We start from the raw sequence: 25,135 nt of genomic DNA on the forward strand, positions 1-25,135 counted from the left end.
CATTTATCTACCAAAGATACCTAACATTTGCCTAGCATCTTTCAAACATCTGGTCCCTTACTTCATATCCCCAAATCAAAGTGAGGTGTATTGCAAAAAAGTCCAGATTTCAAGGGGATTTGCCCTACGAAACGAGTAGCTTCCCAGCTCCAGGAATACAGCCTGCATTTAGAGGGGAAAATAAGGTGGGAAAGAATCTAAACTAAGTCTGAAGAGCTTTTTTTTAGAAAAGCAGATTTTTATTTGAACTGGAAAGCGTTTCCAGTGACTTCTCCTGTGCTGGGGGGGTGGGAGGGCTGGGGACCGCTCCTGCTCTGGCCAAGGAGGAACCTCCTGCTGCAAACAGCAAACTTTTCCTGGGTTTGGGGGATTAAACGAAAGGAAGTGCTTGTTCTGCTGAGGGTTAGGACTGGAAACAAGCTACCAGCCCAGGCTGCTTCGGATACCGTTTTCTGCAGCTTCACGAGGGGAAAACGCGAGGAACGAGGATACCTCCGGGCTCCCATTCCCTTTCCCACTCTCCACACGGAATACCTATGTATGAATGCATTCCCCCGTGCCACAAGCTGGTTTAATGTCACTCACTTTTAAAATCAATTCATGCAGAAGCTTCACAGCTGTAGGACATTTACTATTATTGCCACGCTTTTCATTGCCCGTAATTATTATAATTATATGTCACTTTCAATATGGCGCATAATTTCCAATGAGTTGCAGACAAGCATATGAAATTCCTAAACTGCCTTGGGAAGAAAAAGAAAGAAAGAAAGAAAGAAAGAAAAGAAAGAAAGAAAAGAAAGAAAGAAAGAAAGAAAGAAAGAAAGAAAGAAAGAAAGAAAGAAAGAAAGAAAGAAAGAAAGAAAGAAAGAAAGAAAGAAAGAAAGAAAGAAAGAAAGAAAGAAAGAAAGAAAGAAAGAAAGAAAGAAAGAAAGAAAGAAAGAAAGAAAGAAAGAAAGAAAGAGAAAGAAAGGAGAGAGAGAAAAGAGAAGAAGGGGAAAATAAAAAGGAAGCAATGCTTAACAAAGCACAGCTTTTTCACAACGTTTTTCCCAATTTTACCAGTTTCAAGGTGCTTTTGCTCCCCAATATTCCTTGCAGGTTAACAAATGGAAAGGAAAAAGCACGTAGCACAATGCTGTGTTCAAAGAGGAAGCAAAACGCTCAGGAACGAGAATATCCCAAAAGCGACGTTGTCAACACTTCCACCGGCAGGACGTTCCCTTTTTCTCCTTTCCCTCCATTTATTTCTCCCCCTTTTCCTCTTTTCTTTTTCCCCCTCCAGAATTAAGGTGCGATCGCATCCCTGGTCCACGCTCAGCGTGCAGCAACGCTCGACTTTTCTGACCATAACCACGCGAAAAAACCCCACGCAGCCGAGCACCCCCAGCGCAGCTTCACCGTACCCCCTTTCCCCCCGCAGATATTAACAGAGGAGAACCCCCCCGTGCTCAAGGCACCTCGCCCCCTGCCTCCGAACTTCCCAACGGTGTCACAAAGGAAGAAATTAAGAGTTTAATAAAGAAAAGGAGCCGGGCGAGAAGACCCACGGGGGGGAGCGCGGACACGCCAGCCGCGGCGAAACAACACCACCCCCCCTCCCCGCTTTCATCTCAGCGTTGATTTTTAGGAAGGCAAATGACTGCAGAAGGAAGGGGGCTGTGTAGCGGAGGGTGAATTTGGGGGTACGGGGGTGTCCCCCCCCCTCCAGCCCCCCCTGGGCGCGGCGCCCCGCTCGGCCGGCAGGTGGCGCGCTCCGCCAAGGTGGGGGGCGAGAGCGGCAGCGGCGCGCACGGGGATTCGGGGCGCCGCGCACCGACTCGGGCCTAAACGACTCCGCGATCGTCATTATTTGTAACCATAGAGCATGAATTACCTCTTGAGGTCATCAGTGAGAATTTACGACTGGTCAACAAAAGCACGTGATTCCCAAACGCACCCCCCACCCTCCCCCCCCCCCCCATATTTGGCCGCATACATAGCAAAAACGAAGTACAGTGCATCGCTATAATTCATTAATACATCATAAATCGTCAAGCACAGGGTTATAACGACCACGAGCCACAAATCAAGCCCTCCAAAATAACCCAAATGAGCTCTTACTTTGTAAACTCGTTCTCAGGGCGCTACCCAAATGGCCCCGACTATCAGTTACTAAATTATGGGACCAGCAGTTCCATGAACGGTTCTTACAGAGATTCAAGCACCATGCATTCCAGCTCTTATGGCTACAACTACAATGGGATGGACCTTAGCATCAACCGCTCAGCCTCCTCCAGCCACTTTGGGGCTGTGGGGGAGAGCTCCCGCGGTTTCCCTTCTCCAGCTCAGGAGAGCAGGTTTAGACAGGCGTCTAGCTGCTCCTTATCTTCTCCCGACTCCCTTCCCTGCTCCAACAGCGAGAGCCATGGAGGCAAACCCGCCCCGTCCCCCTCCGACCAAGCTCCTTCTGCCAGCACCACCAACACAAATTTCACAGAACTAGACGAGACCAGCGCGTCCTCGGGAGCCGACGAGGGCACTCCAATAAGCAGCAGCATCCCCCGAGCACAGGCAGAGCCCATCGCGACCTCCACCGCAGCAACAGAAGGGCAGGCACCTCAGATATTCCCTTGGATGAGGAAACTTCACATTAGCCATGGTACAGCTACTTCTTTTTCCGTCGTTGTCGTTGTCGTTGTTTATTTTCTCACACCCCTCTCCTTTTCTCTCGTGTTTTAGTGTGTTTTTTAATTTCCTTTCCCCTTTTCCTCCTCCCCCCACACCCCCCCCCACTCCCTTTTTTCTCCCCTTCCTTTTATTCCGTGGAGGCGCTTTGATCAGAAACGCAGCTATTTATTGCTTTTGTATTTCTTGCTCTGATCGCTGCTTTAAAGCTGCCTCTGGCGCCTCTAAGGGGTGGGGGGGGGGGCGATTTTGTTTTACTTTCGCTATTCTCTCCGCGAAATGGGCGCTTATTTTCAGCTCGTAGCTCTATGTGGATGGTGGGAGAAGGTAATTTAAAAATTGAGGGAAGGGGGTGTTCCTTGGGGGTGGGGGGAGAGGAAAGGAAAGAATTGACCATTAAAATGGCATTATATGCACAGATGGGTCTCTCAGTCCTTTCCTGCTCTTATTTTGCTGGGTGTATTCTTGACAATCTGCTCTTGACAAAACCAAAATTGCGAGGAGATACAGAAGAACAGAGAGACATCATCATCATCCCCCCCCCCCCCCCCCAACTACACACACACACTTGGCCCGGTTTTCTCCTGGAGAAAAGAGCCTTAAACCTGAACCCCCTGCAAAGAGACCCAGAAACACCCGGGCGGGGGGGGGGGGGGGAAGGGAAGATGCAAAATCTCGCTTCTCCAGTTAAATTATGAACACTGAGTTGGGAATGTCGGTTCTGGAGGGGCCGAGGGTGGGGGGGTTTACACGTGTCTGGGGGTGTGCGAGAAAGGGGAGGGGGGGGTGTTATTTGGGGAATAAACAGCATTCCAAGCTGCCCGAAGAAGGCGAGTATTTTACCTCGGTTTTACAATATATACATCTATCTATATAGCCTTAAGGATAACAAAAATCTTAGCAGAAAGCAAAACCCCAACCCCGCTGTTGTCCGTGTTATTCAGACATGACTGGACCAGACGGGAAGAGGGCGAGGACAGCGTACACTCGCTACCAGACCCTGGAGTTGGAAAAGGAATTCCACTTCAATAGATATCTCACCCGCAGGAGGAGAATAGAGATCGCTCACGCTCTCTGCCTCTCCGAGCGCCAGATCAAAATCTGGTTCCAGAACAGGAGGATGAAATGGAAGAAGGATAATAAACTGAAAAGCATGAGCTTAGCCTCGGCGGGCAGCGCCTTTCAGCCATAAAGTCTAGAGGAGGAATATCGAGGGAAGAAGAGGAGGCGAGAAAGAAATCCGTAAATAAATAAATAAAGCGCAGATCTTAGTTTCCGAGTACTGTACAGTGAGGCACCTTCCTTTCGGCATGTTGTTGATATTCTAAACCAACGCGTATGGTACCGTTCTCCCAGACTGAGTCCATGTCGTGTTCTGTTTGTTATTAAATTTGGGGGTTTAAATCTTTTCCTTTTTTTTTATATATATAATTAAATTTTATTTCCAGATGCTCCTCATGCTCTTGTTCTTCTAAATGTCTGTGTCCGTGCTCTCTTGATGCTTTCTGGAAAGCTAGCATGTTTTATGTGAGCCCTTTAAATGTTATAACTTATTTATAAATCGAGAACAGATACGGTTGTTTATTTGTTCGGTTTCTTTTCTTTATACCCCCCCCCCCCCCCCCTTTCCTGAGTTTACTGCTTTTGGGTGAGTTCTTCTCTGCCTAAGCTAGAAAAGGGGGTTCCTGCACTACAGTGGCAGAAAAAAAAAAAATAAGCTAAAAAACCCAAACAAAAATGTAAAAAAAAAAAAAAGGCAAAAAAGAGAAAAAAAAAAAAAAGGCAAAAGCTCTTGTATCTGTCTTAAAATTGTCCAGTCTGTGTTTTAGTTCAAACTTCAGGCCAGGGTTTCGAGTCCCAGCCTAATTCCAAGACGTACTCTTAGACGTGGGTAAACTTCACTATTATAAAAGAAAAAAATTATGTATAAAATCGGACCAACAATAGAGTGCTCTAATGTCTGTAAATACTAGAAATATTTCTGATGTGACTAATAGACGGTTTGTAGTGGGCAGAGTGAATGCAATGTTATGTGTAAAAATGGCATCTGTCATGTCTAGCTGCCTGTTAGTACTTTGCCAATAAGCTTTTTGTATTTGTTTGTAGCTTTACTTGAAGTCAAATAAACGTTTCTCCTACTCACAAAGGCTCCCAGTTGCACTTTATGCACAAGCCCTGAGATTCGCAGCCCATGCTGGAGCCGCGGAGATGCCTGGCGTGGGGCTGAGCCGCTGCGAGGAACTCTCAGCAGAGCCCCAGCCTCTCCTGGGCAGCTCTGGGGAGCTCAAACCCACCAAATATTCAAACCAAGCGCCCTCCAGGCACCCGCCGGACACACACCGCAGCCCTTCACACCTCCCCAACGCCGTCTCCCCAAAACACCGCCGACCCCCCACCCCACGGCAGCAGCCAAACTGGTTTCCAGTACTTCAAGTTGCAATCCCGCGGTATAAACGCAGATTTACGTGCATTTCAGGAGTTAGATCTACATACACACGCGCACATTTGAAAAGCCAGAGGTATTTATGCCCGCATACGCGTACACATAAACCTGCGCTCTATAGAATCACAGATCGGTGTGTTTGGATAGATATATTTGAAATAGATATAAATAAACATGGATATATACAGCATACATTTCTGCGCTGAGCTACGCCCAACTCTGCTATCTCTCGTCCTCGGTTTGTTGTGCTTAACTGCTTTTAACTCCTAGTCTCCGGCTTAACATGTAAATAACATCTCTGCAACTACTGACATTCACTACAACGAGTCATTTCGGCTGCAGATTATTTAACATCATCAAAGATGGCAAATGTTGCCATTTCGCTACCTAGGGAATCTCCCAAGGCACGAGATACTCCGGTTTAAAGTCGCTCGATTTGGCAAAACGCCACTGGCATCTCTACAATACAGCTTAGGCTTTTTGTTCGTAGCAAGTAAAGTTGGAGCTTAAAACTTACCAAACTTAATCTCCCACTGTTTAGGTACTTCTTAAGTGATTTTGAGAGGGATGTGAAGTGGACTGTCAGGTCCCAAACCATTTGCTCGCCTTCCCTTGATTTTTTTTCTTTCTTTTTTCTTTTTTTTTTTCACTAATAGCAAACTATACCAAAAGTGGGTATGACATTTAGATGTCAAATGGATAGGGTTTTATCTAGAAGTTAGATCGTAAAAATCGCCCAGACCTCAGACAGATACCCCTCACTGGCTCTCAAAAGTCACGTGAGGTCCATAAAGTTAGTTTTATGGTTTTGGGGAGTTGACAATGTACAATATATTTCACATTCTCTAGAATGTTAAGTGACACTTTAACTGCTTGGTTTGGCTTGTAAGGGGCAGCAATGGGTGAGCACTTTTCCAGATGAGATAAACGTTGCAATTGCAGGGAACATGTTTTGCGGGTCCAGTTTTCAGTCCAGGGAGCCAATAGACTGGAGTCCTGAAAGTAAGTTCTGAAATATTATCTGCTTAAACTGTTTTAAAGGGTTGGTATGACTAAAGGCTGAGCGGGGAGGAAAGAGGGTCTGTCTCTCTTTCAGAGCTTTATTTCTCACTTTTAAGAAGGTCTTAATTCTTATCCTCCCGAGAGCTGGAACTGCATTACATTTCCATCACAGCTTCGAGGCCCGCAAGTAAACTTTGTGGCAGCGGGAGAAATAGAAAAGCTGTAGAGATTCATTATCATTGCACGGCAACTCCATCCTGTCTTTGCCGGGGGACATGTGTACTTCAGCCAAAGTTTGGGTTTATCCTTCGCCATTCTTGCGCGTTTATTGGAGGCGATTTCGGTGCTTTTCGAACTGCTCGCAAATAGCCACAAACCTGAACCATGACTTTGCATTTCAATCAGCGATATTCTGTCTGTGCGTTTCAAGGTGTTAACACCTCTTGATTTTCATTATTTTCACCTTCCTGCCATAGAAATGCACTTTTTTGTTTCCTTTCGGCCTGTGTAGAGACCGGTATTTTTTGCCCCAGGGCTTTCCCTTCCTTTCTCCTCCCTTTTTTTCCCCCCTTTTTTCTCCCCTTTTTTCCTTCCTCCCTCCCCCCTCTTGGGTTTTCTTGGGTTTTTGCCCCCCCTAATAATACAAATGAGTGTCCTCATATTCCCGTAGTTCGTTTCTCTCACATGGAGCCACTGACTGACCGCTGTTATGTCTCCAGCCTGTCCTGAAGTGCTACAGAAAAATAATCAGAGAGGCTGCAGTTTGCAGACAGAGCGTCCAAACCCTTCTGAGCTCACCGATAAATCCCAGATTTCCTTCTCTCCCTCTCAGGGCCGACATCGCTCTGGGAAAGGCAGGCAGCAGCCTTTTGCTCTGGGAAAATAAACAAGTTGGAGGGAAGGGCAGGAGCGCGGAGCCTGCGCGGGTGAGGGGCGAGGGGCTGCGCTGGGGCTGGCCGGGCAGGTGGCCCCAGCCGTGGGCTCCGACTCCGCGGCAGCGCAGTAGAGCAAAAGCGAGCGAAATAGGGCTGACAGAGCCAAATAGAGAGGGGGGAGAACCCCATAAGCCAACCCCGGAGAGGTTGCTTATTTTGCAAGCCTAGTCGCCACATTTGCAGGAGAGGTAGGGGACACTTTGTCCACACCTGAACCAACTCACACCAATTCCTTCCCCCCCCCCCCCCCCGCCCCCATCCCTCTTTCAAAAATAAAATCAAATTTTAAACAAAAAAGTTCAAAGCGGAGGTGCTGGAGAGGGGAAGGGGGGTGGTGGTGGTTAGAATTTGGAGCACTCACAAGCTTTTCCCCCCCTCCTTTTTAGGGTAAGACAACATTTGGTGGACACATGTCCGTCTCTTTTACACAAAGCAGAATGTCCCCCTTTAGCACACTTTGGAGATTGCTTTTCCTTCCTTGGGCTGTTTTTCCTGTCCTGCTCCATGTGTCTCCTAATATCTTTGCTATCATCATTTGAACTTCTGGCTTCTCCCTGAGCAGTCAGGGGGTGGCCAGTGCAATCCTGGAGCCCTCTGCTCTGAGAACCTGTAAACAGATTCAAAAAGCTGGAAATTCAAGGAAGGGAAGCGGGGTGCAGGGAGCTTTTCCTATTCAGCAGTCTGGTTTTATGCTGAGCAGCCTCTCCCTAATCCCTGTGCAAGCTGGACGCCTGCTTTTTGAGTTAATAGTAAAGATATTTCATGGGATCCTAAAGGGCTCCTATGGCATGACCTTGAAAGGTGAATTTAGCCCCTCAAGCTGCAGATGGTTTGTCTACCCAGGGTTAGAAGCGCCGGAAGGAGAAGGGATGTGGGGAGAGGCATGTGATCCTGCTGGGGTTAGCCCAAGCGATGGCCTTCTATTCCTTACCCTCCTGGTCCCTACTGGTGACTAGAAATCATCTCCTGATTCAAATGATAAGTAGTGTTTTAGGCAAGAAAAGTGTTACCTCTTCATCTCAATGTATGCTTGAAATGTAACTGTAAGTTCAATGCATGCAGGTACCCATAAACACTCTGATTCCGAAATATATTCATCCATCCATGTAGCCATACATCTATCCATTCATCCACCTCTTCCCCATCTATCACCTGCATCGCTGATCCCCACATCCCACTCCAAGGGTTTTATACAGTCCCAGGCAAAGTTTCCTCCCCAAACCACTCTGATCACAGGCAGCACAAGTGGTTTTCTTCTTACGTACCACAGTTCCTAATCCTTTGGTGTACAACATGTTATTCCAAGGGGAAAAAACAAGCACACCAGGACAGCCAGCCCAAGGGGAATTTGCAATGCAGTTTAGCCCCAGGACTTTGTGGTGAGGAAGAGATGCCTGTGAGGTTGACAACAGCGATCAACCCTGTGCCACCCCTTTGATTTGAGCATCCCCGGTGCAGGGGTTGGCACCCGGCCTGTGCCACCACAAAGGAAGAGGGACTGGATTTTGTTGCTGTCATGATAATATCACCCTTCCCATCACTTTCAATACACCCTGTCCTCTCTGTCTGAGATCTGCTTTCTACCTGCAGCATGTAGCATGTTTTTAAGATAGGGTTTGTTTGGTTTTTTTTTTATAAGCTGGATTTTGGAGGGTTTATTTGGGGATTTTGTTTCTCTTACATGGCATTAACCTCCATCTTCCTGTGAGGCATAAACAGGGATCATTGTCTACCATTTTACAGCCTGGAAGGGGTCACAAGCTTAGCACAGGCTTCCCCCCTCCCTCCCTCCCCATTCTTTAAAGAAAGGGAAAAAAAAGGTCTCCCTGTTGCTGGTGAAAAGGAAGTATTAAGAGAGTAAACAGGAAAACGGAGCTCTGACCGTGCAGGTAGGCGGGGATTTTCCTTTGCATTTTTCATCGTTTCTCTCACTTTAATGGCATACATCAGACATGGGACAATTAGTTCTTCTGTAGCTGTAGAAGACAGAATAAATACAAAGTGCTTTAATAACGGCTCCAAGAATATAGAGAATCTCTAGCACATGATTACTGCTTACAAGGAAAATCTCCTTTTATTAACCCTTGGGTTTGCAGATCTTTCTGTCACGACTCTGAGTACACATGGGGGGAAGCCTCTGTGTGACTCCCCAAAACCGGGTCTGGTGAGGTAGATGCGGGCTGTTTGCCCCAGTTGAATGAAGGGTTCCAGAGCTCAGAGAAGCCTCCCCAGGATCTTACCTGTTTCACAGCACCCCTCACATCCAAAAATGAATGCATCCATATGACCTTACACCTATTTTTGCTCCCTGTCCTCTCTCTTTAGCTTTCCCCCTTCTCTGAAGGTTTCCTATTTCGTTTAGTAAACGTTATAGAAACCTCACTGCTGCTTTGAAGGGGAAAAAAAACCCAAACCCCACAGCAGTTATTTCTCACCCAAGAGCCAGGCCAGGCTCCACAGCCTGGAGGAGCCAAGCTGAGCATCTGTATTAATTCCAGCTCCCTTCAAGCTGCCTTTTGGAGTGTCTTCCAGGGAGGGCCAGGGACCCCCGTGCTCAGACTGCTGCTGAAGGGCGAAAAACAGATGAAATTTCACCCGTAAAATACCCATTTTGGTTCTTAGGATCGTTCAGCAATAAATAGGGGGGTGGGGAAATGCATTTGTGAGTAGTTTGGGGAGCGTTTTAATGCAAAAGGCAGCCCGAGGTTGCAACGCCGTTGTCAGGCCACTGTGAATGTCACGGTTTTATTGATGTATTTATTTTTTGGGGCTCTTTTTCGTCAAGCTTTCGTGTGTTTTAGACTTTCTTTGCTCACCGGGTTCAGGGTAACAGAAAAGAAAATTCCCTCCCACTTAGGTTTTCAAAACCTCACCCAAAGGAGCAAGCAGAGCAAACTAAAAAGAACCCCAAAACAAAGAAACCCCACCAAAAACAAACTTCGCCAAGGTAACCTAGTTACAGATGTGTATGATGCCTTATTTTATTCAACAAAAAGTGATTAAAATCTGTTAAAGGATTTAATTAAGAGAATTAAATGAAAAGGAAGGGGCACAAATGAGTTGGAAAAAAAAAAAACGAAGCTATTCTAAACGATTAAATCGCCATTTTAACAGTATAATGGGGTTTGCATACTGAAAAGAGAAATCAGAGCTCATATCTCATCAATAATTCATAGGCAAGAGGGATCATTCCGAGGTCAGCAGACTTGTACAGCCCCGGCTCCTCTCTTGGAGGAGAGGGTGAGCATCGTATCACAACACAGAGCGGGCCCCGGGGGCTGCCGGGGCACCTTTGCAAGGAAAACATAAGCTCCAGGGGTTTTTCTTTATTTCTTTCCTTCTTTCTTTATTTTTCTTCTTCCTCCTTCCCCCCCCCCCCCATTTTCTAACCCTTCTTTTTTTTTTTCTTTTTCCTTTTTTTTTTCCTTTTTTTTTTTTTTCCTTTTAATGTACCCATCCCACGGCGCGGGTGTGCTGGGCACTGGCCGTAACCGAGGGGGAGGGCTGGAGAAGGGCTGGATGTGGTTCATATTGCTCCACTACAGACACACACCAGCAATGTGATGTTTAAGCCAAAGGGATCTCCTTGTTCTGTTTGTTGCTGGCCCCAGAAATGAAGGCTGGGAGGCGGCGGGTCCCTCCTGCCTTGGCAGAGAGGCAGCGACTAGAAATCGCACTGCTCAGGCTGTAATTCTTGTGGTTCAGTCTATTTAGAGGAAGACTCATCTTATTCACCTATTTCTTTGCCATGGTCCTGTAAATGACTCCAGCCCACACTCCTTCTGTGTGTCCAGTCCCCCCCAACCTTTCGAAGGAAACCACCCCCCTTCCGTCCAGCTCCGCTCCCCGAACCCTTTTCCCTCCCCCACAGCTGAATTTCAGGCTGAGGATTTGCTCTTTCTTTCCCCCAGCCCCTTCCTCTTTTTCTTTATTACACGTCCGACCTGAAGGGAGCGAGCTGATGGGATTATTTAAAATCCTCTTACTAAAGGTCTCTCCTCAACTAGGGAACCCGAAAAAGACTTTTATGGGCTTTGGCTCCTCCTCCGGGGTTTCTTTCCAGTCCTAGAATGGATTTAAGAATGAAATTTTCTTTCAGAGCGTGGCTATTTCGGTGTCTGAGCTGATTTTTCCCATTCTTTCCTCTCCTAATGTTAAATAAATGATATTTGGAAGGAGGTTGATAACTTAACTCGGGAGGTGTCCACCCGGCATAGTTTTTCCGTGTTCTGTTACCCTAAATAGCTTTAAAAAGAAACTATTTTGACAGCGAGCGTTGAAAGAATAAGACTAGTACGAGGTTTTTCCCCCGCTTTGATTTATCTCTTTTTAACATGTGTATGTATGTCTCTCTATATACACACACACATATATATACCTTTCACGTCAAAACAAATTACAGCGCCGGGATTTGGGGGAAAGGACGTTTGTTTGGTGCAAATCTGGGCTGTTTATGTAGGGAGACTGCAACGCCGCGGTGGAGAGGGGGGTGGTCGTGGTGGGATGGAGCAGGGGAACGGGCGCCCCGGGTAGGGGGATTTGCTGCGGCTGCCTCGGCTGTAACGTCCCCGAGCAGCCAGCAGAGCCCGCTTCAGACCAAGTTCACTGCCAGCGGGGCCGGGCCGGGCCGGGCCGGGCTGGGGCGAGAGCGGGACCGGCCGCCCGCAGCCCTCCAGTCCCTGCCCGAACCCTCCGGGGCTCCCTAAGTAACACGGAAACCCTCTTTATCCGCCGAAAAAGGAGGAAAAATCACCCCCAAAATTAGATCAGGGCAGATAACCGCCGTCAAAACCTCGCCGAGGAAATCCTAAATAAAAGAGAAACAATATATTATATTATTTCTTGAGGGTTTCCCCTTCTTTGTTCTTTTAAATGTAAAAATGTGGGGGGAGCAAAAAGGGTAAAATAAAAACAGTGGTCTAAAGCGGCAATGGGTGATGTGGACAGAACCATCTAATGTTTGCAGAGCTCAGATTTTTTTTTGTTCTTCCTTGGGTAGGGGAAAAAAAAAGTCACAAAGAAATGTCCTTTTTTTTTTTTTCCCCTTTTCTTTTGTAAGTAAAATAAATAAAATAGGAAAATCAGCAGCGCGCTGGTTTCTAGAGGCGTAGCCGGGAACTCTGGTCTTGGGGGGCTTGTTAGTACAGCATTATAGCTCGAGGGGTCAAAAAGTTGAGGGTCAAAAGTTTACGCTGTGCGTGACTCGGTCTTGTGTATAACCCTGATAGACTGATGTCAGTGGGAAAAAAAAGAGGGAGAGAGAAAGAAAGAGGGAAGGGGGGGCCGAGGTGGGAGGAAGAGTCTCTGCTGCTGGGCAGAGATGAGAGAGGATGATAGCGAGGTGGGAGCGACCTTCAGCAGCGAAGGCAGAAAGGGGGGATAGGAGGCTGCGGGGTTTTGGGGTGGGATGTTGGTGGAAAGGAAGTGGGGTTTGGGTCTCCCGCGAGGAAACGCCGAGCGAGTCCTCAGTGGTTTTTTTTTTCCCTAAGATGAGCCCTGAAAAGCTTTTTGGAGTCGAATGAACAAAATATAAGGGGAAATGCATTTATTCAACCCAATTACGAGGAGGTCCCTTTAGGATATGGAAGCGAGCAGTTAAAAAATAATTTTCATTCCAGCGTCAATTTTATTTGGGGGGAAAAAAGAAAAAAGAAAAAAAGAAAAAAAAAAAAAGAAGGAAATTCAAAAGCCCGACACGTTTGGTGAAAATGTGGTTCCAAAATCTTTACTTGGAACCACTTCCAGAATCCTTGAAGAGGTGCCTGGCCCTCATAGAGCCGAGCATCTTTAATACGGACTCGGTAGGAATGCAAATAATCATCCACAAAGAGAAAAGAATGACACGAAATAACGCCCATGATTTACTGTTTGCATTTCTACCTTAATCGTAGAGAATCTGAAATTATGATATAGAGGCAAAAGCGATGGATTGATGGCTTAAAAAACCCCAATATATGTATTTAAAGGCGGTTTTAAGTGCTCCTTTCGTCGCTCGCTCCGGTGAAGGCAGCTAATTTTGTTTTGCAGCACGTTTTCCGCCGGAATTTGAATGAAATGGTTTCTATTCCTTGCTTGAAATGTGACTCCACTCTGGTCATTGCAACAGTTTAATGAACTGATATAATAAATATTTCCCTTGGCATTTCAAAGTTATTTCTACACTGCCAGACTTTGAACCCTCCAAACTCTAAATATTATTTGCACTGGGACTGGGGAAGATCTTTTCAATAGCTGCTTAAGCAAACAGTCGTAGCAAGGCAAACTCTTCCCTTTTTGCCCTGCAAATTTGCTTTTTTTTTCCCCTCTCGGCTTTTAAATATTTTCAGTGCCTAAATACTTATAACAAGGGTCATTTTTCTTGGAAGAGAAAGAGAGAATATTAGAGCCCTGGGAAAGGCATTCTGGAAAATCCATTTGCTTTCCCGATGCGGATATATTCATGGAGTAGGTGAAATTCAAGCGAACGTAAAGCGTTTTGTTTCGCGTGATAAGACTCGGCTTTAATTAATTGCCATGAATTTGCTTGGTATTTATAAAATATCACTATATGAGGGCTCCGGTTTAGTTGTAACTTGGGTGATCCATCTCTTCGCCCTTGTAATTACTGCACTTATCTCTCTAGAACAGTCATTTCTACTCCAGGTTTATAGAACAGGTAATGGATAATAAAAGCCATTTGTTTTCGGGATATTAAAACAAGCAGGTATAATTTCACGGCAATAAAGAAAAAAAAAACCCAACCCAAACCACCTCCCAACTTTCCTTCTAATATTCACTCCTACATCAGAACGTTTAACTTTCCATTTAGGGACGCGCGTTCGTTTGAAGTGGGTTCATTTGGAGAGATGTGAGGAGGGACGGAGATAGGGGAGGGGAGAGGGGGGAAATTAAAGGTACCATTTCCAAGGATATTTCTAATTTATCTCTCTTGCTCGGGACGGACTCGGCTTAACCCGGCAGTCTCCGAGTGCAAGCCGGGCGCTGCAAACACAATTCAGGGCGCTTTTCCTTCTCTCCATATGTATTTATAGTTGTTATTATTATTTTCTCTCCCGGACAATCAATAGAATGCGCTTTTTAATCCCGATTTACTCTCCAATGACCTCTTTATCGCGGTCTTCGAGCTGGCGGTGTTAACAGGGAGATAAAGGGTGAATCCCCGCAGGGATGCGCTGCTCCCCCCTCGCTGCTTCGCTGGTTTTAAGGGGAAAAATATGATTTTAAAATATTCTTATCCGAAACGAAAAGGACACCCAAGGCTGGGAAACTACCCAGGGCTTAAATCTGCTTTTCCCTGTGGCAAAGCAGGTGTGGGCCGATTCCTACCCGACCCCGCAGCCTCCTTCCCTGCTGTTGTACATCTCGGATAGTCGTTATTAAATGTTTTGCCTTAAAGAAGCGCCTTAGCCTTCCGTGTGCTGGGGATACACACACACACACACGCGCAAACCCAGTTTCATACAAGAAAGTTTGCGCTTGGAAAAGGGTGGAAAAGGGCAAAACTAAAAGAAAAGATCCCCTTCTTCATTGCTGCTAAAGCCGAGAGCGAGATTTCGGGGGGGGGGGGGGAAATGACAGGGAAAAGGGGGGGGATCATAAAAGCCCTACAAATGAAAGCGCGGAGCGGTGCGGAGGGCGCGCGGCGCGGGGTGAACCGCGGGTCAGCGCGGCTCTCGGCGGCCGCCGCGCTGCGGACACGCCTCGCTGTTTAACAAAGACTGACAAACTATGAGATTAATACCAAAACTTGCGGGTTTCCCACCCCAAAATGCTCAGAGGGCCTCCCGGCAGCGCCGGGAGCAGCTCCGCTCGCCTTGAAGGACAATAGTGGTTTATAGTGGGGGGAGAGCGGGGGAGGGGGCACCCACTAAAAAAAGGCAGAAGAAGAAGGAGAGAGAGAGAAATTAGGGTTCTTATCGAGAATTAATCTCATTGTAAAAGCAACACTGGGGAGAGAGGGCGGAAAAGCCGGGCTAGGGTGGGGAGGGGAAACGGGGTGGGGGGGATGGGGGCGTTTAGGGGGTTCTATAGGATTCCGCCTGCAAAAGCTTCCCAAGTTTTGGGGGAGCCCCCTCGGGGATTACTCCGAGGAAAAGACCCACGTTTTGCTAAGGTAGGTACCGCTGTCTGTGTTACACCTGGGAGGTGGGCCGGGCTGCGGATGGGGGGGGCACTAAGCAGGGGGTACCCCCCCACCGAGCGCTGCCTCTTTTGGGGGGACCACATATGCGCTCAGCGTGAAGAATGGGGTAACGATCCCCCTCTCTGCGCTGGCAGGTGCCTTTGGGAGGGTTTTGGAGAGGGTTGAGGGCTCCCCTGGCCACCCCTTGGCGGTGGACACAGGTCGGGGGATCCGGGGGACACCCCTTTCCTTCCTGCCTGAGGTTACTTTGAGGTGGGAAAGAGCCCGGGTGGAATTTGCCGTGGGAAACGCGCGAAGTGGGGCGGTTTAATAGAGAAAGCTGTGAGGAAGAGGGCTGGGAGGGGGGCAGCGAGGGGCTGCCTTTAATTTGGGATCGGAGGCAGCGAGGGGGAGAGTTCTTGGAGGTGTTTGGGGGGAAGGTGGCTGGTAAACGCTAGGGGTGCTGGTTTGCTGGCACCGACCCCTGCGTGCCACCGGGAAGGAGCATTAAACCTTTCTCTTTCCTATTTTTTTCCCCTAAGAATGTGGGAGGGGGGTAAAAATCAGGAATAGGCCTTAGTTATGGCTATTGAAACTCCTGTCCTCGGTTAGGAGCCGGCAGCGAGGAAATCCGATAAAATAAATCAGAGAGAGGATTGGAAAGGAGGAATAACATTTCAGTTAATAATAATTAAAAAAAAAAAAAAAGAAACTGATGGGATTGGTTCTGTGGAATTATTTCATGGCATCCAGCTACACGTTGTACAGCGGATTTTATTTGTCTCCTTACTTTGATGGCGGGCTTTAAAGGGGAAGGTGAATTCTAATGTGGCTGCTGCTGCCCAGTGTAGGTCTGTGGAGGGGGTGAAATCTGCTCCATGCAAAAAGCGGCTTTGCTTCACTCTGCGACTTTGGTTGGGAATCTGGGGGCTTGTTCAGGCGTGTAAAATGGTCTGGGGGTTGTCCCAGGTGCATTTGGGCTTATTGCTTAAAATACGCCGTCCTTTTTCGGTTTCTGTGCGAATTATACGTTTTATCAGGAAAAACGACTATTCGCCTTAAAGTACCCGAAAAATCTCCGGGCATCGTGTGTCCGGGAAAGCCCCGGGACATTCGTGCTTGGCCAAGGCTCTTTTTATTGGGAAAAATGAAGGAATTTGTGAAATATATTGAGGATGTTTTGCAGGAATTTTAATGGAGGGGAAACGCAGCTTTTCTCTCAGAACCTCTTTACTGTGGCATTTAAATGCAATTAATTCGGGAGATACTTGACCAAAAAGGTTCTGCCTTTTGAAATACAAATAAAAAAAGAATTGGGGGGAAAAAAGGGGTGGGGGATGTACTTTTAATCTCTTGGGCAACTGTAATTTTAAACGAAATCTCAACATGATGCTACCCTCATTAGTTCCGAATGAAGGTTCATTACCTAGACAGGATGAATATTTTATTGCTTTATATCCCTTTTTCGGAAATGAAACGCCTTTGATCTTTTTCTCGGGTTGTAAAAAGAATTGCCTGTCATAAAAAAAAAGCGCCTGTCGTCCCATCTGCCTTTACATTCTGTATTTCTTTTCATCTGTTTCTCGCTTATATCTATATATATAATTTATCCTTACACGCACGTATAAACCCAAACCTTAGTTGACCTCCAAGAACGAAAAATGGATTAAATCTCTGCGCTGCGCCTCAGAAACTCATCCCGCGGGTTTCAGGGTGGAGGGGACCGGGCAGTGGCGTTTTGCTTTTAAACGGCGATTATCTGGATTCGAAGTTCTTTACGCACCTCTCTCTATATATATATTCAGGAGCGGTTTTTTTAGCAGAGCGGTAAATTAATGTGCAAGGGATTGAAGAGAGGGTAGGAAAGTTCCAGGTTTTCTCTCCTAGTATTGGCTATTCGGATGCTGTGCTGGTGCTTCAATTAATCGTCTTTCCTCTGAAGAGTGAAATCTTTGAACCGTCTTTACCTATAGATTAATTCCTGATCTCTCGAGTCCCAAAACACTGCCCTCCCTCCCCAGAAGATAATTATGGCGGTAGGCGAAGATCTCTGACCAAGGAGGATGCATCTGTCTTCTATATGTACCCTGTAGATCCGAATTTGTGTAAAGGAAGTTGGGTCACAAATTCGTATCTAGGGGAATATGTAGTTGACACAAACACTACAGGTCACACACCCAGAAGGCACTAAAAACAAACCACCACCCCCCCCAAAAAAGAGCCACCCACACCCCACAACCTTAAATAAAAGGGTGAAAACAAGATCTTCACCAGAAAAACGTTTTCTGGCTGAAAAGAAATACTTTGGATTTGACCTTAGCTCAACTTCAGCTCTCCTGCGATAAACTTTATCATCACTTCGAGATAAAATCTGTGCTTGAGGGGAGGTGGGGGGAAGAAGGGGAAGGAAGGGGCGTTATTGCTGCCATCTAAGAACTAGGAGCCCACTATTGCTTTAGGTTGTGTAATCTCAGCACTGACACCAACAAAACTAACATATATATATATATATACATATACACACACACATATTACTGCTTGCGAGGAGCTTATTGCGCGTTTCGGGTTTAAACCCGGCTTTGTGGGGATGGTGGCTTTTGAAAGGCTGCGGGTTTGCTCTGGCTTTTAAAGCGTCTTTATTACCAGAAGGGCGAGCGGAAGATGCATTAGGACTTGGGCTAATTCGCTTTTGTAATTGTTCATCAAGTCCCTGATTCCCTGCTCGGAGGATGGGCTCCCTTTACCACCGGTGCGTGGGAAAACGGTCAATCTCAGAAATGTGATTTAGGACACCGGGCACCCCGAATTAGCTGATGAATTTCTTATCGATCCCCAACGAGCCCTATTCATCTCTGCCAGGCTCGACCCTTCCCGCATCACCTTGGCGGGGGATGCGCTGCAGCCCCCGCCCGCGGGGAGCGTGTACGGGGGCAGCAGCGGCGAGCCCCGAGCCCCGCAAAAATCATTTTTTACTTCTATTTTAATGAAATCTGGTTTTGTTGGGGGGGGGGGGGGGGGGAATGGTGGCATTTCTTTTTTCCCACCCCTCCTCCTTCTCCCACCCCCCCCCCCGCCCCGAGCCAAGGACACACCCCCGGAGGGGTGGGGGCCGGTCCTCGCCCGCGAGGCGCTGCGGGGCTCGGGGCCGGCAGGGCCGGGGTCGGGGCTGGGGAGGGGGGAGCGGGAGCCCCCGGTCTCCTCCCGGGGGTGCTCAGGGCCCCGGGAGAGCCCGGGCTGGGCAGGTTTCCTTATCCGGGGACCGCGGGGCCCCTCGCCATTGGCCCGCGCTGTCACATGGACTCAACTTTGTTCACTTGACAGTAAGTAGGAGGGTTCCGCGAAACAGGAAAACGAGTAAAGGGGGGGACGGGGATAAATTTTAGGAGAGATAGATAGATATATATATATTTTTTTTTTCCGTGTGTGCAATTCTAAGAAATTAATGGCCATGAGCTCGTTTTTGATCAACTCCAACTATGTGGACCCCAAGTTCCCACCCTGTGAAGAGTATTCCCACAGCGATTACCTTCCCAGTCACTCGCCGGAATATTACGGCAGCCAGAGGCGAGAGGGCACTTTCCACCATGACGCGATGTACCCGCCGCGGTCAGCCTGCGAGGAGCAGCTCTACTCCTCCTGTCCCAGCGCCGGCCGCCCAGCAGCGCTGCCGTCCCCCCGGGGTCACGGCCGTCCTCCACCCGGCTTGCGGGGCCACCTCCCCGCGGCGGGCCCCCCCCGCCAGCCGGGCACCCCCAGCCCGCCGCCCTCCTGCAGCCAGGACCCCCGGAACCCGCCCGCCCCCCCCTGCAAGGAGCCGGTGGTCTACCCCTGGATGAAGAAAGTCCATGTAAGCACGGGTAAGTGAGCCGAAGCGCTTCGCTTTATACCGAGTAGCACCTCAAAGTCTTGTAGAAATCCTATTGCACCAGTTGTAAAATAACCATTCGCGGAGATTTACGATCGCCTGTTTGCAGAGCGGTATAATTACATCCTCCATAAATTTTTATTGCTCTGCTTGGCCATGTGCCTTTGAAGTCTCTGTTACCATCCTCCTCCAATTTCTTGCAGGCTACTTTTTTTTTTATGGCTGTTGAATCTTCATAAGTTAAGTTTTATGTTTTCGTAATTTGTATTTAAGTGGCGGGTTGAGTAAACTTTTACTATCCCTCCCCCCTTTTTTTTTTCTTTTTTCTTTTTTTTTTTTTTTGGTGTGTGATATTTAATAACAAGGAGTGCCTGCGTTTCCCTGCTTGCATGTGTGCAGGGGGAACTTTAAAGATTTGGGGATAATACAGTGATGCTCAAGTAGAGGTGTGTGTATATATATATACGTGTGTGTGTATACACACACGTAGAGGGCATGGAAAATGTGTCTAGGGGACCTTATAAAAACGTTTAGACAGGAATACACGTCAAGCAGCGAGGATGGAGGTGGAGATTTGCAGATAGGTTCTGGGTGTATTTTTAGCAGGTTTGTGGTGTGTTGTTTTGAGTGTATCCCCCCACCAAAAGAATGTGCGATGCTTTTTTGGGGGGAAAGGACCCGTTAAAGGAACAGCTCGGTAATTCTTCTGCTCTTTGTTTTGTTTTTTTCTTCCTTTTTTTTTTCTTCTTCTCCTTTTTCTTTTTCCTCCTTTGTTTGTTCAGTAAACCCCAATTACTCAGGAGGGGAACCGAAACGCTCCCGTACAGCCTACACCAGGCAGCAAGTCCTGGAGCTGGAGAAGGAATTTCACTATAACCGTTATCTCACCCGGAGGCGCAGGGTCGAGATCGCCCATTCCCTCTGCCTCTCCGAGCGCCAGATCAAAATCTGGTTCCAGAACAGGAGGATGAAATGGAAAAAAGATCACAAGTTACCAAATACCAAGATCAGGTCTAATTCTTCCAGCTCCTCTGCCAGCCTGCAGATCCCACAAGGAGGATCTCAAAACCGATCCCATGGACCAGCTACCAGCCTATAACTATTCCTTGGATGCATGCATGGATGGATGGATGGATAGATGGATGGATGGATGGATGGATGGATGGAGTGTGCGTGTTTGTGAGTTTGTGTGTGCGTAGGGAACACATGGTACTTTGTTTTTAATGCTCCGAGAAGCGAGGGAAGGAGGGGTGCTCTTTATTTATAGGGGAAACAGGGAGACCCAGCTGCAACAAAGCAGAGCTGGGCTGCTGTGCCTCTTCCATTAAGAGGAGGCTGTAGATAGTAGTTTTCAGATTTGGCTAAGATGGATCCTTGTTTCATCTTTAATCACGCCAAGCTCTGCCCCATTTGTCATGTTTACTCTCCCGTACAAAGGATGGACCTTATGTCTGCTATTACCTCGACAACCAGCGCTCACTTTAATAAATGAGGCTCAGTTTCTTCAAGGCGAACTGGATTTTCTCCCCCCTCCACCTACCCCCCCCCCTTTTTTTTTCCCCTCTTCTTTTTCCCTTCTCGCCTGCCAGCCACGAACGGGAAGTTTCTATCCCGCCATCCCAAAGACACGGCGATTCTAACACGGCCCTGCCATGGAGGGGGGAAACCGCAACAAACACAACCCAAATCCACGGGGGGGGGGGGGGGGCTCCAGGACACTGCGCTCGTCCTGAGTGGAAGTGGAGGAATACCCTGGGGAGGGGGGGAGGAAGGGAAAACTAGGTCAAATGGGTGGTGGACAAAGAAAGCAGGAGGATCATCATGACCACCACCCCCCCTGCTATTTTATTTCCAGTACGTTAATAGTGACTCTGGGAAGGGGAGGTGGGGTAGTTTAGGAACAGGGTGATGAACTGTGGCACCTGGATTCACCCCCACAGGCCAGCATGAGGAGGGGGGAACCCCCCTCTCCTGCTGTGGAGCCCAGTTTTGTACTGAAAATGTGAATTCGGGATGGAGGGGTGAAGGTTTGTCCCTCCGGGGTGAGCCAGAGCCTTGGCAAGGCCCCCCCCCACCCCGATACCCTTCCTCCCCTCCCTTTGTCCTTGCTGTCTAGGATTACCTGTAATGAGCAGAGAAAAGAAACAACAGCAGCCACAAAAAGCGCAATTGGAAATAAATCTGTTCATTGTGAACCTGCCCCTGCGTGGTTTTTATTGTGGGGAGGGGGGTGCTGACTTTTTATTCTGGTGAGGATCCAAAAAATACCTGTTTTCAAGGAAGGAATTAAAGAGCACGTTTCTTTTTTACAGGCATTTCTGGTGCCAGTGGCACAGCCTCGAGTCCCTAATGAAAACAAAAGATGTTTGACTAGGGTATATCAGCTTTAAGTACTGCTAAGCCGTACATATTATGATTTATTTGTTCTAAGCATATATTAATATGCTCTTCCCAAACTGGGCTCAGCCAAAACAGAGGGAGTCATTAGCGCTTTGCTTTGCTGTGAGGAATGGATGGAGCGATGGATTTCTCTAGAGAGACTTCTCGGGTTTAAAAAAAGACCCCACATCTCCTTCTCCGAGGTAGTTAATGCATTAATGAGTCTAATTTTTGCACAGATGTTTCTCGGTGTTTGCAGGTTTTCTGTGTGTTTTGATATTACAAAGGAGCTGGCTCCTGCGATAGCTCAGAGCCTGACAAGCAAATAGATAATCAAGAAGACAAATGGCTCCTTTTGTGAGCCGCAGCTCTTGTATTAATTTTCATTTTCTTCCTCATAGAAAGTATCGAAAATACGGTTCAGGACGAAATAACATTCCAGTCCTAGGTTCCAAATATATAAAAACTGGACTATTGTGCTCAGGGGGGTCTGTCAGGGGTGGAATCCTCGGCACCAGCTGAAGAAAAGGGTCGTTTTTTTATGCTCTCCTCTCAAGGCAAAAAATGACTTTTGCTTATTTGTTCAATGCTCGTGGAATTCTCCCGGACCCCCCATCAGGACCGAAATATTCCCCCTGCATTTCTTCCCAAACAAAGGCAAGGCTTGAAATATTTCCAAGCCAGGGTGTGTGGATGGGTTATTCCTTGAGTTGTACTCAGTCACCGCACGGCCACCGCGCAAATAAAGTGTGTGTCGTCCCGTCCTTTCCCCCCCCCCCCCAAGTGTCCCTGCCCCCAGCTCGAACAAAGGCCGCTCGATTTTTCTTTCTATTGACATTTTCATACTTTAAAATAATATTAATGTAGTCACATGGCACAGCTGTGATGTAGGAGAAATGGATTTATGGCTGTATTTTTGGTTTACTATGGCGGGTTTAGCAGCAGCAACTACAAACCTTTCAAGTTTCTTTCTATTTCAGCCCTTCTTTTTTTCCCAGGGAGGGTGGCAAGGGCTGTATTTTATTGCCATGCCTGAGGCTGGGGTGTTGTGGGGGTGTTGTTGCGTTTTATTTTCCTGTTTCTCTCTTTGATGTGCGGGGGTTGTAAAGAGGGTGTTATTTTCGAGATAGTGCTTCTAAGAATGGCAAAAAATCGTTCTATTTTTAAAAAGAAAAAGGCATATGCTTCCAGGAATGTGGGGTCTATAGAAGCAAATCAAAGCTGGAAAGTATGAATAGAATAGAAGGGGGAGAAAAGAAGATTTCTATAGGACCTAAAAGTTCACAGCCATTAGAAGCAGACAGAAGCTAAGAAAAATGCGAGAATTATACAGAAAATCATTAATCACTTCTTTTCTTTAAATACTTATCCTTTTCCCATTGTTATTCAACAGCAAATCTCCGCAGACCGTCTGTTGGGAAAAAAGCACCCGGAGTTCTACAAGAATCTTCAGGGGAAATAATCTTATTAATAATAAAATCTGGATCGTAAAGGTGAAAGCTTTATTTCTGGGGGAGAAAAACAAAAGCAAAACATCCCCCTCTCAAAGGGATCCCCTTCCCCCAGACCTCTCACTTTGGAAGAAACCACCCAAACCATGAGGGCCGTCTCTGGGGCGTTGGAAAAAGGATGTGGGAGCGAACCAGGTAACAGAGCTGCTCTCTTGGCATGCGTTTCGGGTCTGTTTGTTGCCTCTTCCAGCAGAAAGCTGGGGAAGCACGAGGAAAAAAGGGGGAAAAAAGGAGCTCAGAAAGGAAAAAGGGCAGAAAGAAAAACAACACGTGAATGCTTGTGCGGGCTTTCCCTTCTGCTTTCTCGTTTTGTTTTGGCCGGTGTAAGCGAGGCAAGCGGCAGAGAGAGTTTCCAGGCGGGTTATTCGTGGTGAGGGATGTGTGTGGATTTCTCTTCGATTTGGGGCTGTTGCGTGTGCGGGATCGGCCCCGTGGAGCTTCGCTGCGGGGTCACTGGCGAGGGTCCATGGGGGACTACTGGAGAGGGGAGAACCCTCTTTCGTTCCTGTTTTTTCATCCCTTTTCCATCGTTTTCCCTTTTACAAATATTTCTTTCCCTGAACAACATCTCCCGCCTGTCACGGACCGCTGTGGGGAGGGTTTAAGGGGTTTTGGGGTGCGGGGATCCCCTGGTGCGGGTGTCCCCGGGGGTCTGGGTGCTCCAGAATGTGGGGGTTCCAGGGGATGTCTTTGTCCCGGTAGTGCCGGTGTCCCCTGGGTGCTGGTTCCTGCCTCTTCCCGGTAGCTGTGTGGGAACACCGTAGTGAAGGAAAGGGCTGAAAAGTGGGGAGACAAACTCCAGCTCTGGCAAGCCCCGATCGGGGGAAGAGAGTTCAAGCAGAGGACACGTTTTCTAGGCGATTAGCTGTGTATTATAGCCAGGGAGTGACCTCGCAAACCCCTTGACCTCCCCGAGGCTGGACATTGTGCTCAGCCCGCAGCGCAGCAAAACTTTGCGTGTGCGAGGTCCCGCCGGCCTGGCCCTCACCGCGGCCTCGGGCCGTGGAAGCCGGGAACCAGCCCCGGGAGGCAGGGTTGGGGGGGGTGGACGGGGGGACGGGAAGAGAGAAAGGAATGAAGAAGGGTCTTAGAAGTGGGGTTATTTCTGCTTTCTCACGGTTTAGTGGTTCTGCTGCCCAGCCCGGGCCCGACAGACGCTTTCCCCTCTGATTTCACTTCAAAGCCCTCTGTCTTGGCGTGTTGCTTCGGAGTGAGAAAAGAGAGGGAAGGAGCGGAGCTTCCGCGCCGCGTTGGCTCTGCGAGCAGAGCCCTGGTTTACCCCGCAGACTCGGGGGGGGAAACAACCCCAACCCCGCAGCGCAGGAGCGGAGCCCCCCGCCCCTTCCCGCGTCTCATCTCGCTTCTTATTTTCAGAAATTCCTTTGTTTGAGAGCCCCCCCCCCGCTTTCCCCCCGCACCTCCTCCCACTTCGCTCCTGCCCACGGCGCTCTCAAAAGCCTCTCTGTGCTCAGCTGCCTGAGCGGAGCAGCGCGGAGCGGTGCGGAGCTGTGAGGGGGGATCCCACCCGGCGGGGGGGAGACACTCGGGGATCTCTTACCCCCTTCCCGCGAGCTGGAACCCCCATTTCCTACCCCCAGCACCGGTTCGACCAGAGCTGAGCCCCTTTGTTACCCCTTAGTTGCAAAATTGGACAAAAAAGGGTGAGAAAATGCTATAACTCAATCCACTGAGTAGTTACTGGACAGAAAGGGTAAAGAGGAAGTCGAAATAAATATATATGTGATATCTGTCTATATATGCAAGGATATGGGGGGGTCTGTTCCTATGTGGGTGCTGGTGGGGGACCGTGCACCCCCTCTATAGCTCTGAGTAGCTTTAAAAGCTCGGCGAGCGGGTTGGGAGTTTCTCAGCCCCGGTGACAGATTTATGATCCGCAATAAGAACGGCGTGTTTAAATCCGTAAATCAATCTCGCTTTCTCACTATATAAACGTTCATTTTATCTTTAGAAAGAAAACGGCTTTGATCACGGCACCTCGGAGGGTGAAGCCGCTGTTTATGGCCGCGTTTCCGACCCTTTGAACTGGGGGCTTGAAAAAAATAAAAGAAACCCCAGAAACGGGTGCTTCTTTTGCATGAAACAAACCCAAAAATGTCAGGGGAGGTGGAGAGGGGGGTATCTGCCCCGTTTGCTGCCTGGGATGACTCTGATCCTTTCCTCCCCCTCTCTTTTTTAGTGTATTTACTCGGCTCC

The 25,135-nt window shown here is 48.1% G+C and overlaps 3 protein-coding genes and 1 long non-coding RNA gene across 6 annotated transcripts in view; 3 read left to right on the plus strand and 1 right to left on the minus strand.

Annotated features, from left to right (window-relative positions):
* Positions 1-18,832, minus strand: part of LOC130605740 (uncharacterized) — a 29,188-nt gene extending 10,356 nt beyond the window's left edge. Inside the window, exons 1-3 of one of the 2 annotated variants that reach the window (XR_008973776.1) lie at positions 18,693-18,832; positions 8,927-9,020; positions 5,625-6,576 (exon numbers count right to left, since the gene is read on the minus strand). This is a non-coding gene — a long non-coding RNA (uncharacterized LOC130605740). The remainder of the gene's footprint in view (positions 1-5,624; positions 6,577-8,926; positions 9,021-18,692) is intronic. The other variant, XR_008973775.1, reaches the window with a different exon arrangement.
* Positions 1,739-4,381, plus strand: HOXB5 (homeobox B5). Its single transcript, XM_057421457.1, has 2 exons — positions 1,739-2,638; positions 3,609-4,381. Exons 1-2 carry the CDS (start codon positions 2,089-2,091, stop codon positions 3,854-3,856), a joined length of 798 nt encoding a protein of 265 aa, XP_057277440.1. The 5' UTR covers positions 1,739-2,088; the 3' UTR covers positions 3,857-4,381.
* The window catches only part of HOXB3 (homeobox B3), a 40,471-nt gene continuing 21,320 nt past the window's right edge, over positions 5,985-25,135 (plus strand). The window contains exons 1-3 of one of the 2 annotated variants that reach the window (XR_008973774.1): positions 5,985-6,109; positions 22,804-23,056; positions 24,891-25,100. The gene's annotated coding sequence lies outside the window, so the exon portion shown is untranslated. Of the gene's footprint in view, positions 6,110-22,803; positions 23,057-24,890; positions 25,101-25,135 lie in introns of those variants that run through there. The other variant, XR_008973773.1, reaches the window with a different exon arrangement.
* On the plus strand, positions 18,207-20,539 carry HOXB4 (homeobox B4). Its single transcript, XM_057421466.1, is given in 4 exon segments — positions 18,207-18,464; positions 18,467-18,486; positions 18,603-19,023; positions 19,814-20,539. Coding segments are annotated over 4 exon segments (762 nt in total). The 5' UTR covers positions 18,207-18,460; the 3' UTR covers positions 20,131-20,539.

Source organism: Pezoporus wallicus, unplaced genomic scaffold, assembly GCF_028554395.1.
Source record: "Pezoporus wallicus isolate ANWC-B61680 ecotype Strahan unplaced genomic scaffold, APGP_CSIRO_Pwel_v1 contig_13057, whole genome shotgun sequence".
Classification (NCBI taxonomy): domain Eukaryota; kingdom Metazoa; phylum Chordata; class Aves; order Psittaciformes; family Psittacidae; genus Pezoporus; species Pezoporus wallicus.

What these genes read in the sequence shown, in the direction of transcription:
- HOXB5 (XM_057421457.1), top strand. Translation starts at nt 2,089, where the DNA reads ATGAGCTCTTACTTTGTAAACTCGTTCTCAGGGCGCTACCCAAATGGC. An exon ending in GAAACTTCACATTAGCCATG is followed by an intron (nt 2,639 to 3,608) that starts GTACAGCTACTT and finishes CGTGTTATTCAG; the next exon opens with ACATGACTGGACCAGACGGG.